This window comes from Staurois parvus, unplaced genomic scaffold (genome assembly GCF_062004578.1).
Source record: "Staurois parvus isolate SC_StPar_1 unplaced genomic scaffold, SC_StPar_1.0 ptg000283l, whole genome shotgun sequence".
Taxonomy (NCBI): Eukaryota; Metazoa; Chordata; class Amphibia; order Anura; family Ranidae; genus Staurois; species Staurois parvus.
In genome coordinates this window covers 6,951,492-6,965,137 of record NW_028318079.1, presented here as the reverse complement: position 1 = coordinate 6,965,137, position 13,646 = coordinate 6,951,492, and the positions used below count along the sequence as shown (strand labels likewise).

Sequence of the window (13,646 nt, the reverse complement as noted above, 5' to 3'; positions counted from 1 at the left end):
AAGCAACGTAGCGCCGTAATGCAAAAAATGACCTGGTCAGGAAGGGGGGTAAATCCTCTGGAGGGCAAGTGTGTGTTCCTTCAAAATCCTAGTTATTTTTTATATTGCATTAGAGGGGATTGTCCTAACTTGGTAGAGCTTTCCTCTCACTTTTTGTTTCATCTCTAGGTTTGCAAGTCAGAGAATTCTGTGGACCGTAGACAGTTGGATGATTCAACACCACAGGGAGCTGAGACTGCATGGGGTTCACAAGCAACTGGTTGGGGTTCCCCAGTACAGCAAATAAGAAAACAAACGAACAAAACTCACACATACATGTATCCTGGTTTTACAGATGTATTTTATTTACAAGGGTAATTTGGCACACAGCATGGCTGGCACACAAGCCTTGATACTAAGTATTATACAGGTACAACTATGGAGGCTCCTCTGCAGTGATAGAGGGATGTATCACACCAAGTCATGTGATCACCTCTCTTCAGATTGTCACAGCTTTATTTGTACACTTCTCGCCGTGGTGCAGACCACCGGTCTCCTGGTTCAGCTGCCATTTGCACCCTCCACCAATTAGGGGGGAACACTCGTAATTAAGAACTCTTCACTTTCATAGGTTGCTGGTGCAATAAAAACAGCGTGTGTACATATATACACTAGTATAAAGACAGATATACATATAAAATTACAATCACGCAAAGAAAGGTCATTCCACCTAAAAGTGGCGCATCAGTTTTGGTTAGATTCCAGTGAGCTAAATCACCAGTAGTGTTGAGCTGGACAAACCTGGGTTTGGTTCAGGGTTGGTTTGGAGAACTTTACTAAAGTTGGAATGTCAAATTCAAACCCCATTGACGTCAATGGGAGACGAATATTAGCAGTCATCACCGACAGGGTTCCTTTGTGGTGACTTCATTAGTGGGATCTCCCCATTGTGTTGTTAACCTCCTTAATGTAAATTAAATGGGGTCTCCCTATTGTGTTGTTAACCTCCTTAATGTAAATTGCTTCAGAGGGACCCTGTTTTGGTAGCTGGGTAGGCTGGAAGGCACATAAACACACTTCCAGGTCACTTCTGGTAAAGTGGTGACATCAGCACATAGCTCCACCCTACGTGTTTCGTCATATGTGACGTCTTCTGGGGTCCGTAGGATGAGCTACATGCTGATATCACCATGTTATCAGAAGTGACCAAGAAGTGTGTCTATGTGCCGGCCAGAACTGTTTTGTATACTCTGCAACAAGTTTTTCATATTTCGAAAGGGGGATCTACTTCTCTGGCCAATAGTTAAATCTGGTGAGGAGTGTGGGAAACATGGCTTGCGTGGACCCATACACTCACTGGCCACTTTATTCTGTACACCTGTTTAATTGCTTGGTAATACAAATTGCTAATCAGCCAATCACATGGCAGCAACTCAATGCATTTAGGCATCTAGACGTGGTGAAGATGACTTGCTGAAGTTCAAACCGAGCATCAGAATGAGGAAGAAAGGCGATTTAAGTGCTGTTGAATGTGGCATGGTTGTTGGTGCTGGATGGACTGGTCTGAGTATGTCAAATACTGCCGATCTACTGGGAGTTTCACGCACAACCATCTCTAGGGTTTATGGAGAATGGTCTGAAATAGAGAAAATATCCAGTGAGCAGCAGTTGTGTAGATGAAAATGCCTTGTTGATGTCAGAGATCAGAGGAGAATAGGAAGACTGGTTCAAGATGACAGAAAGGCAACAGTAACTCACGTTTTATGGACCAAAATCTCTGAAGAATGTTTTCAGCACCTTGAATCTACAGTATGCCATGAAGAATTAAGGCAGTTCTGAAGGCAAGAGGGGGTCCAACCCGGTACTAGCAAGGTGGACCTAATGAAGAGGCCAGAGAGTGTATATCATATGCTGTTTATGACTCCTGTATGGTAAAAGGGTCATATACGTTTGGAAAAGCTGCATTTGTGGCCATTTGGTAGAGGTGATCCTGCTTGGTGTGGGAACACAGTCCAAAACCCTTACTCTGGAACATTTTGAGTGTGGACTTTTCCACTGTAATTTGAGATTTGATATTTTTACTCTTCTGATAAGTTTTATTATTTTTTTTTATATGTTAGCGCAACACAACTTGTTTACGCTGTTTTGACTATGATAAATACTTTAGTTGCTGCTTTTCACTTCATAGGGTTTATATACACAAGCACGACTTTTGATATACCATACTTAGGCCAGAAGACCTGCTTAACCAAATCCAGGAACACCAGCTCTGGAGAAGGGGGATCCAACACACAAGCATCTAGAAAAAAACTGAAATAGGAGGTGGAATGACCCTTTAAATACAAACTATAAAACATCTCTGCAAATACTGACACTTGTGTAATAGAAAGGTCAGCCAAGTAAGGCTCGATCTCGCCTTAATTGTGACCCATACTGATTCATCAAGGCCTTATCTTCCAAGTGGGACACAATAGTCCCGATTAATCAAGGCTCAAGCAACACTACACTAAAGTGGCCGTTCATGCAGTATCATTGTATGTCATGTTAACATACCTTGAGTGCCAGTTAGCACTCCTTCAATGCTAATGCAGCTTGATGAATCAGGACAATTGTGTCTCTCTCTGTCCAAAACTCTACTTACATACCTAGAAAACATGCCTGTAATTTATTAATCCATGGAAGTTTCGACCAACCCTAAAAATCATGGTAGTTTCCAGGTATCTGCTGGGGAATTTTGTGACCTCTGCAAATAGTTCCTCAGCTGGAGGAGGCTTTGGTGACCACAGTTATATGAGCCACTGTGGCCTGAAGATATTATCGAAGTCTTGGTGGACACCAGTGAGTAAATGAGGGAGAGGGAGCCTAGAACTTTGAGGAGAAACAACTAATTCCTCATGAGATATAAGAAGTTGGTCATCCAAAATGACTATAAAGTGGACTTTAAAGGGAACTTACAGGGCAAAGCAACAGTTGCCATTGAAATATTTCTGACATAAAGGCAGTAAGTGATCACTTTGCTCCCTTGCGAAACTACAGCCTCTGGCAGAATTTTCAGTGCTTCCAGTTGTGTTGGATTCCCATGTCCCCCACTGCTCACTGTGGTTAAATCCGCTGACCCTTGCATCATTATGGGACACAGGGGTCGGAGGGAAGAACCATAGTGCATAGCAGGGGGAGCAGGTATCCAACACATCCAGAAGTACCGGATGTAGAATGTTCTCCTGCAGTAGTAATCCATCATCAAAGAAAAGGGGTAGCAGGACAGTTACATTTTAACTGTTCTTTTACAGGAACTTTTTATTTTTTGAAAGCAACAGAGTCTGTAAGTAAGCCCTTCAAGGCTGCAAATGCTCACCATTGTTTTGCTCGTCTACTTCTCCATTCGCCTTACAGCGAAGAAACTAAGTTCTGTGTAAATTCGTGACTTGGAGCTTACACAAGACCAAGGGCTTTCCCTGCCCCCATGTGACAGCACTATGCCTAAGCAACCAATCACCAAGTACCAGTAGTGTCATATGGGAGAGAGAGGTGTGAGTCACATGATCCCCATACCAACAAGTACTGGGTATTTTTATTTCCTCATGACCATCGAATGGAGAATGCAGAAAGGGTGAGTATTTACTGCTGGGGAGGGGCGGGCTTAAAGCGGTATTAATCACAAAACCAAAAGTTGTAAATATTGCACCTGCAATCATTAGATCTGATGGCTGCATTAGTATTCTACTTTTAGCCTTTTTCCCCTCTGTTTACGTTGTGATCTGGCCAGTAAAACACTTCCTGTATTAGTGAGACACAACTCTAGATGAATGAACACAGGAGGAACAGCAGACTGCAGCATTGTCAGTGTTCCAGCAAACAGTTTTTGTTCCTTTTACGATAAAGGTTTTCTATAAGAAAATAAACAAAAACCGATCATTTAACTAGGAGGGGAAGTTGATGGATGGAATGTACCATGCCACTATGTTGGGGGGGGATGATGAAATATATCATGTCAGTAGGTAGGGAGGTGATGAATGGATTGTACCATGTTAATACGTGGGGGAAGTTGATGGATGGCATATACCATATCAGTATGTTGGGGGGGGGGGGAATTGGGGTGTGATTGTTGAACTATACCATGTCAGTAGGCAGGGGGTGAAGAATGGATTGTACCATGTTACTATGTGGGGGGAAGTTGATGGATGGACTGTACCATGTCACTATGTTGGGGGGGTTGATGAAATATACCTTGTAAGTATATAGGGGGCTATGAATAGATTGTACCATGTTAGTATGTAAGGGGAAGTTGATAGATGGAATATACCATATCAGTATGTTGGGGGGGGGTGATTGAGGAAATATACCATGTCAGTAGGTAGGGGGTGAAGAATGGATTGTACCATGTTAGTATGTGGGGGGAAGTTGATGGATGGAATATACCATATCAGTATGTTGGGGGGGTGTGATTGAGGAAATATAACATGTCAGTAGGTAGGCGGTGAAGAATGGATTGTACCATGTTACTATGTGGGGGGAAGTTGATGGATGGACTGTACCATGTCAATATGTAGGGGTGCAGTAGAGGGGATTTGGAATGCCCCATGTCTCAGTGATGTCAGAAGGGGGAGGGGCAGAGGATGGATGTCTCCCCCTGGTGGTAGAGGAGGTAGTACACAGCACACACACTGACCTCTCTTTCTCTCACTCTCTCTCATCTTCTCTCTGATCTCCAGCACAGAAGCAGTGGAAATCTTCATCCCACCCACTCCACACACACCAATTCTCCACCTCCTGTCCCCGCTTTATGGGCTTTGCCATCTTTCCAGCTCCCTGTGACAGTCTGTCACTTCCCCCCTATAGGGATGAATGGGAGTTGGACTCCCATCCTGGGTCCTGGCCTTCCCTAACCCGGAGCGGACACCAGAGAGGTGCCATTCCTTTGGCGGGTGTCACCCGCTTGCAGTCTGCACCTACACAGTGATGCCACTGCCTACCAATGTTAAATAGTTTGTCTCATCCATGTAAAGTGATACATTCTTCGGGAATGAGCTTTTGAGCTTTTGAAAAACAACAGACTTGCTGGCTGGATCACCAGAAACAGAAGAAAGAAAGCATTATAAAAAAACGAATGGAGCCATCACACCTACAGTAAGAATTGGTAAGCTGCAATATAATAAATGTTTGCTTTTGGGTTTAATACCTCTTCAAGTGAATTTGTTGCACAGGTTCACTTGAATAATAAAAGGACCAACTTTAATAAATGACAAAGCAGGGCTCATGGGTTTTATCAACCTGCACAGCTACAATGGTATAGTCTCTACCTCTCCCATTCTGCCGTACAAGGATATATTGTATTGACATATAATAATACATTTTTAAAATCCTTGCCAACAATCCCCAACTATATTGCAATGTCTAGGACTGCGGGGGAGGGACTTCACAATAAATGGGAGTGGTTTGTGAGTCTGGGAAATATATTATTAAAAGGGATTAAGGGAAGCCTGTCATGCAACAGGATACCTGGGTGATAGGCCCAGATGGAAGCTGCCATTATCTCCCAGACAGATTCAGCTTTGATACAATTGGCATCACTCCCCTGGTGGCTAACATGCAAAGTCAGAGAACAGCAGCTCCTAATTTAAGACTTCCCATACAGGTACTATTGCTTCTTGACTTCCACTTAGACAATTAGATACAGCAGCATTGCTAGAATTAGAACGAAGCAAGGGGGGAAAAATCCTGAATTTTGCACATTAAAGTATGCCTGTATCAGGACAGAGCTCTGGTGGTGGTAAAATGTCACAATACAGGTATAATGTGTCATAGTAGTGAGCAAAGTTAGTTGGGATGGTTGAATCAGTGGAATCACGAATGCATCGCTTTTCACATTACATGATATAGGATCCCAGGGGACAATCATGTATGAATTGAACTATTCTATGCAGACTGGAGAAATCTGTATGCATATACGAGGGTCATTCAAGTCAAACCAGGACTTTTGAGTTTATATAATAAAAGAACAAATTTCAAAGAGTGGAAACTGCATTTGCTTTTTGACATACTCCTCTGCTACATTTATGCACGTATCCAGGGGCGGACTGACCATTTGGAAACTCGGGCACTGCCCAAGGGCCCGGGGTCAGTAGGGGGCCCCATGAGATGCCTCTGGTACATTTTGCATAGGCTCTTTTGAGTTTAGGCAAGGACACAGGGGCCCCATGATCCCCTATTGCCCGGGGGCCCCATGAGTTGTCAGTCCGCCCCTGCACGTATCCCAGCATTTAACTAATGCCTGGAGAGCTTTGGGATAGAAAGATTTGTCAGCACGCCTGAACCTTCCTAGGACAGCCTGCTTCACTATATCATCATTGTGTTCACCGTTCCCACAAAAAGATTTGTCTCTTGTACAATATCACAACAGGTTATGTCTCGATTATCCAAGATCAGGCATTCCATGCACTGAATGTTCACAGGAATTACTGCTGTGGGCTGGGAACCACCACGGCCCAGATCGTCACTGATGGACATACGGCCATCTTTGAAATGTTTACACCATTCATGTGTCTTATTGTGGCTGAGCGCCTCATCATCGTACTGTGCTTGAAGTCTTCTGTAGATATCCACAAGTTTTACACCTTCATTCACAAGAAACTTCATCACCACACACTATTCCATCCACGCACTAACACTGTTGTCTGCCATCTCGATTAATGGTCTCTGGCCTGGCACGCGACATGTGTGCCACCTATCAGTAATAGGACACACTTGCCACTTACTACTGCATGTAGTACCGCCACGCTAGCACCCCTTTTTATACCTATAAAAGTCCCGGTTTGACTTGAACGCCCCTCGAAATAACAATGAAGGTTTTGAAGATTGGCTCCTCACTATTATCTGCCATCCCATAGCAGGCTTAAGCTGACCTTTCATGAAAATGTAAGGTCTGATTATCTGGGAACCCCATGTAAAAACACTCAGTGAATTATATGAAAAAAATGGAAGAAAAATGTAAACGCTCCCATCCTTCACCCTACGCCTAGGTGAGGGTGAAGTTACTTCTTGAGAAAGATGAGGATCCTAAATGCTCTCTTGCATAGTGTTTGTAGGTGGTGCTCATCTACAGTGGCTGTGCAGTTGGAGAGGAAGTCAAGGGGAATATGGATCTTATATGGCTTACTGGCTCACTGAGGAAGCTATCCAGTTGGATGCTGCTGCCCCATGTGACTCTAGCATCCATCTTGGGTGAGGCAGAGCCTATTTAAGGCCCTGTCTTCCAGGCTTGGTGTGCTTTTTGCAAGTGGGTAGAGTAGGGACAAGTATCCCGTCTGGTAGGGACAGAACTAGCGTCAGGAAAAGGTTCCTGACAAGTGTAGGGCTTGCAACTTCTCTGGACATCTTCCCGCTTGGCCATGAGACAGCCAGGCCACATGCTACCCTTCCTAACAGGCGCTGTCAGTTCTGCTGAAACCTGCTTCATTACATATTGTTGGACATGTGAGTGTTCCCGGTTGGGCTGACTTCTCACCGGGTCTATTGTGAACTATCTTTGCATTACTTCAATACAAGTCCTTACCTCGCACTTGGACTGTGTGTATTATTGCCTTCACACTGCGCTGCAACCCACCTACATGGTGGAGTACCTTCCAGTGAGATTTTGGATTCTCACCTTTCCCAAGATCCTGTGGTGTGGTCCAGTGACAACACCAGTGCCTACAAAAAGCATTCATAAACTAGTAAGATAAAATGAATTTGACATTTTTCTCTGATTTTTTTTTTAATGCTTTTCACTGAGTGTTTTCTAATCAAGGGGTGTGTGTGTGTGTGGGTCCTAGATAAGTGACCTTGTGTTTTCATATAAAGTCCGATTTAGTTTACATTGTACTGCATGACAGGTTTACTTTAAAGATGGTCATTGTTTCCCAGAAGAAAACAGTGAAACCAATTTTTTTCTGGATATAAAATACTAGCTGGTACAGTCAACTTTGTAACAAAATATCAACACATCTACTCATTCTTTTCTAAAAAAAAAAAAAAACATCACAAAATGCTCAGAACATAGATGTGTAGAGATGAATGAATAGTTAACAAAAAGGCAGCTGAACCCTTTAAGAGAAGAGCTATTATATTGACCTCTCTGGTGCCTGGTGCCTCCAACCTTCCCTCAATTCCAGCATTGAAGCCTCCATCAGTCTCTTCAGCCTTTGACACGTATGGGAACTATGGATGCCCCTGTGTGTTACTAAGTCCCTGTAGTGATATAGGTGTTGAAGGAAGGAACCACAGCACATGACGGTAGACACGGGCATCCAACACTGCTGGGAAATGTCAAATACTGAAAGAATTAAGGAGGCTGCAAAGCTGGAACAGAGGCAATGTGGAAGACGAGGGTAGAAGATCTTTTCTCTCGTTGGACTACAGCTGCCTTTTGGGAGAACCTGACATGATCACTCTAAAAGGGCAATAAAGGGAACTTGGATAAAGATAAAGGAACTGCCATTGTTCATTTGTTTTGGATGGCGCCAGTATCTTCAGTCTTTATTCAATGCTTAGTGAATCACTGACTATGAACAAGGATTCTGGTTTTTGAGAGTTCTGACTTCCTTGGCCTACACCAGGGTTCTCCAAACTTTGGCCCTCCAGGTTTTGAGGAACTGCAAGTCCCATAAGGCCTTGCAAGACTCTGACAGCAAGACTCCCAGAGGCAGAGGCATGATGGGACTTGTAATACTTCAACAGCTGGAGGGCCGTAGTTTGGAGACCCCTGGCCTACGCCATCAAAAATATGTCAGCAATGGCAGTTCCAATTATTCTTTCTAAAGTTTAAGCTGTAAAAATGTTGTCTCCCTTTAATTTTCTAACTGCTTTGAAAAATGACAGCTGAAATATCCATTAAAAACAAATTCCCTTTTTACTGTTTGCATCCTGAGGGGTTTTTCAGCTTTTTTACCTTTTTTACTAAACCGCTGACTTTTTGCTTTTTTGTAATGCACTTCGACACTACAACAATGTTTTATTGACTAAAAAAATACCTGGCCAATCTTTGCTACAAAAAAAAAGACTAAATATCCAAAGATCTCCAGGAGATCTCTAAAAATGTCCTGGATTAACAGGTTCACAGCTTTTGGTTTGCTGGTATTCTGAAAGAGACTGTGAGAACAGAGTCACCGTGTCCATGTTCTATCGACTGAGAAAAGATTATTGGCCAATCTTTGCTACAAAGTAGACAAAATATTGAAAGATCTAGAGATCTCTAAAGATGTCCTGGACTAACAGGTTTACAGCTGATTTTATGAGACAGATCCTAAGGATGGAGTCTTCAAAAGATGTCATCATCTGTCTAATGTCTCATGAAGACAGGAGTTGCCAATCTTTGCCTTTTACATTAACAGTGTTGGTCAAGCACATTTGTTTGAAGTACAGCAAAAGGCTACAACTGACCTGGTTTGCATGAATACATCTCAATAGGACATGCTGTGTCCAAATAAATGCAATGCCTGGCAGGCCAAACAAAAGCTCAGAACTTGTATCCATACTGCACCATTAGCAGTCTGCTTTTCTGTGTTTAACGTGGCCTTCAAGTGCACTTCAGACCAAAGAGGAAAGGCCCGTCTAAACAAGCCCTAAAAGTGATTTACTAGTTTTAGATAGACTGTCTATTTTTATAGAAACACCTTGAATGGTTATTAGCTATGTTATGTACCAAAAGTCATGCTTCAAATCAAAATTTACAGTAGGACTGCCTTATGGTTGAATGAAGGCGCCTTTTTGGTACATTAGCAACCAATTACATTTTAGCTGTCATTTTTCTACTGTGGGTTGGCTTTTAAGTGCTCAGTAGATAGTAAGATAGATAGGAATCTGTTTGCTGTTGTGGCAATACATTTCTTCGCTTGAGTTTTTACATATCAGACCTTGTTATTCTGTACAGTAGACACCAGTATAGTAACTACCTCTTGGACTCTACCCATGTGGTTTAACACATCACTTTAAATGTTTCCTCAAAAGAATGCATCTGATTGTCATTTAATTTAGTCCATGGAAGGATCTTAACATTTAACACCTTCACGGTCTAGATTAGGACTTTTATTCCTGTACAAAAGTGTAGACTTCAGACGGTTTCCATGGATTCGTCTGGTGAACATTTAATGTCTTAGCTCTGCTTGGCTTGCTTGACACGTACCTTGAAAGTACTCATAGTACCACATTTTACATATCATTCCTGTAAGTTTTAGATTTCTGTATAATGATGTTCCACTTGTTTACATCCATCAGGAACCAATACCTTGTCCATACAATTGTGTTTTAGATAAAATAACAAAGTCACAAATAAACTTCTCATGTCCTTTCAGGTAATGGCTTTAGCCTTTGTATTTGGCCTTTAAAGGAAATCACCTTGACAGTTCAAAATAAATACTTAAAAAAAAAAATCAGTAAATAAAAAAAAGAGGTGAAGCAATGTTGTTGCCTATAAACACGGACAGGCAATGTGCTTATTATAGATAATTACTATATATAATAACCAAACAGAGGATTCTTGGTATGTATATAATCTTTGTCGCTTTCCTAAAATCAGTTTTTCCTCATTCAAAAGAAGAAAAGAATTGTATATGTTTTTTGTATTTATCCTCCTTGTAATGAATGTTATCAAAAACATGGCAACCTTTTTCTTTGTAACATGTCTATGCTTCTTAACACTGTTTCGGCATATCACAGTTCGATGGTCTCACTAGCAATGCTGTTTGAATCTGTGGTCTGACTTTTTTCCATAAACCTCCTGCCAAAGGATTTCTCAGGCTCGCTGCTTTTGGACATGATGCTAGGTTGTGATCCTTGCTTTAGAAGTTGAGACGAAGGTGTGTCTTCGAGAGGAAGACTCTCCACTGAAGACAGGCCATGGCGCCAAGGATTCCAGCTGATTTTGATGGACCCTCTGGAAACGCTGTCTATGGAGCTAACGGAAGCCACAGGTTCTGTTGTGACATCTCGAGGAAGCTCTTTGCTCTGCTCAATACTTTCACTTGGAGAGTCCATGTCTGTTGTCGAACTACCCTTGGCCAAGCTGTACAGGTAATCTGGATTGCTGCATCTTCTCATCTTCAGGTCTGCGGAAATCAAAGGGTCTATAGTTTGGTTCATAGCGGAACATTCCTTCAGTGAAGAACAGGAGTCTTGTCTTGTTAGGTAACTGGGGTACTGTAGACTGGAATCCAAAAATATGCTGTCTCGGACCAAATGCTCTCTAAACAAAGCCTCATCAATGCTTCTGCTCAGATTGATGGGCGATGGAGGCCGAAACTCCAGATCGGCCAGTGACAGCATAGACTCCTTTTCAAAACAAATACTGGTGTAAGAGCGGCCCATAACTACATTTTGAGCTTTTGCAGCAAACACCACGTCTGGCTTAGGTCTGCAAAGCGGTGATGAAGAACGACTATTGTTGCCAATCCCAGGACTTTTTGTCTCATTGTTCTCTTTAATGATTCTAAGAGGAACATTCTCAGCCTGGTTTCTGATGATGCTTTTACTTATGTTGTTGTTGACCATCTTGTCTTGGATGCCGTTTGTCCAGTCGTAGCAGTTGTTTGGATACTCTGGTGCCTCAGTTTTTTTGTAGGTGCAAAAGTAACTGATGATCTTGGACCAGCACGTGTGATCACTGCTACCGCACTGTAGACAGAAACTATGGGAGGCCACAAATATCATGGAGAAACACAGAACTAATTCAAAGATTCTGTACCAGAACTGGAGGAACCACCAAGACCAGAAAAATTCATTTTTATGACCAAGTAGTCCATAAAGCCATAATATGGCATACACCTGCATGCCACAGCAAAGGAGTCCAAAAATACTGCTGACCAATAATACTCTGGAGGATGTAAACATACACTTTATACTTCTTCCTTGGGTTTGAACCACTGCTATGTCTTCAACAGGTGATACTCTTTGCGTTTCATTTACAATATCTTTACTGCTTTTTCTCAAGCGAAAATAGGCCACAAAATTACCCACCATGAGAAATATGCCCCAAGAAATGGAGAGGATCTGCAAGACCATATTTACAGAAGGGTTCAGGAGATGAGTCAGGAGATCAGCACTTAGAAGGACAATAAAGTGAATAACTGCTATAACAGCCAGCAATGCCAAACTCTGAAACTTTGGAGGCAGCAGCTGTAGACGGGCAATCTTTAGAACCAAAAGAACCAAGGTAGCAAATGTGGAGATCATAAGTGGGAATGTGACATTGCAAAGGACAAGAGCAATAGGCCGTGAAATCTTCCCTTTTGTCCCGTAAGGATCCAGGAGGAAAAATACGCCTCTGAGGATTCCAATTGCAAACAAGAGGCCATTTGCAATAATAACATATGGAAGGTAGGTCACTTGTAGGATGGGAGATCCGATAAGGTTGACAAGTGCAATTAAAGATAAAAGAAGAAACAGGGAACCTGTGCCATAAACATGCATATCCCAAGCAAAACTCAGAGTGTGCTGAAGGTCATCCCACTTTAGAAAGGTCTTATTGGTGGCAACAAATTCACATGTGCCGCCATTCTTGTTGCAGATCGGAGTCTCTAGTGTCGGCCTCTTGGAGGGGAAGCTGGTTGGGACATCAATCAGCTGTGGCCAACGGAAGGCTCTTTGGGTTGTGACCCTTATTTCCCCGCGGCGCCCATTCATTTTGGACCCATTTGGAAAGACTCTTGTTGTTGCAGACTCCGCTAGCTGTGGATGTTGAGTTTCTAGTACAGGGTCTGAAAAAGAAAATTTATAGTAAATGATTAGGAGTCTTGATTTAATGAACACGCCCTGAAACATACATCTAAACAGTGACTTTAAAAGGACAGTTGTCTCAGGAACAGAAAAGTGAGGGGAAATGTTCAAATGACAGCACCTATAATGGTGAAAACTAAGAGCTTATTTCTCTCACGTTGGAGAGATCTCCACTCACTTCCTGCTGTGTCTCCAGAACAAAGTTTTTAAGGCAAGCTATTCAGGTTGGTAATCAATGTACTTTTTTATATTCAATGGTTTTTATTAATTTTAAACAGTATAAAACAGAGGCAACAAAACACGCCCACACAGGGCCTATCAATTGCACCGATAAAAAAAACCCAAAATAGAGAAAACAGTGCTCTAACACCAACAAGGCAAAAGGTACGCCCACGCAGGGGCTATCAATGGCACATATTTTACAGTAACAGTAATGTAACTCCGACTATAACAACTAAAGGCAGCTGTCCACTGTCACACCAGAAACAAACAGAGAAAGAGAGAAAGGGGAAAAAAAAACCCCACAAAGAGCAGGGGTCCAAGAGCGCCAATACCGAACGCCATTACATCCCCAGACTAGCCGGGGGAGTGTGGGAAAGGCATATTGCAACCATGGCTCCCATATTTTCAAAAATTTATGTTGGTAGTCGTTGCATATACTCGACATCTGTTCGTTGAGCATCATAGCGGTCATACGATCCCACACCCCCTGAAGAGGGACAAACGGACTCTTCCAGGCCTGAGCAATTGTTCTAGTGGCCGATAAAAACAAATAGGAAGCCAACTTCTGCTGATCAGCCAAGAGGCCAGGTATGGGGCAATGAAGCAAGGCATACCGAGCATCCCGGCGTATGGAAAGATGGAACAAAGTGAAAAGGAGGCCAAACACACGAGACCAAAAATGAGACAGTCTCGGGCAT

At 42.6% G+C, this 13,646-nt stretch overlaps 1 protein-coding gene across 3 annotated transcripts in view; it reads right to left on the bottom strand.

The window, feature by feature from the left end:
- Positions 1-322: 322 nt before the first annotated feature.
- The window catches only part of PRRT3 (proline rich transmembrane protein 3), a 99,786-nt gene continuing 86,462 nt past the window's right edge, over positions 323-13,646 (bottom strand). For all 3 annotated transcript variants that reach the window (XM_089682061.1, XM_089682059.1, XM_089682062.1), the window contains exon 4: positions 323-12,707. In XM_089682061.1, coding sequence (XP_089538187.1) covers positions 10,666-12,707 — 2,042 coding nt within the window. In that variant the 3' untranslated portion in view covers positions 323-10,665. The remainder of the gene's footprint in view (positions 12,708-13,646) is intronic.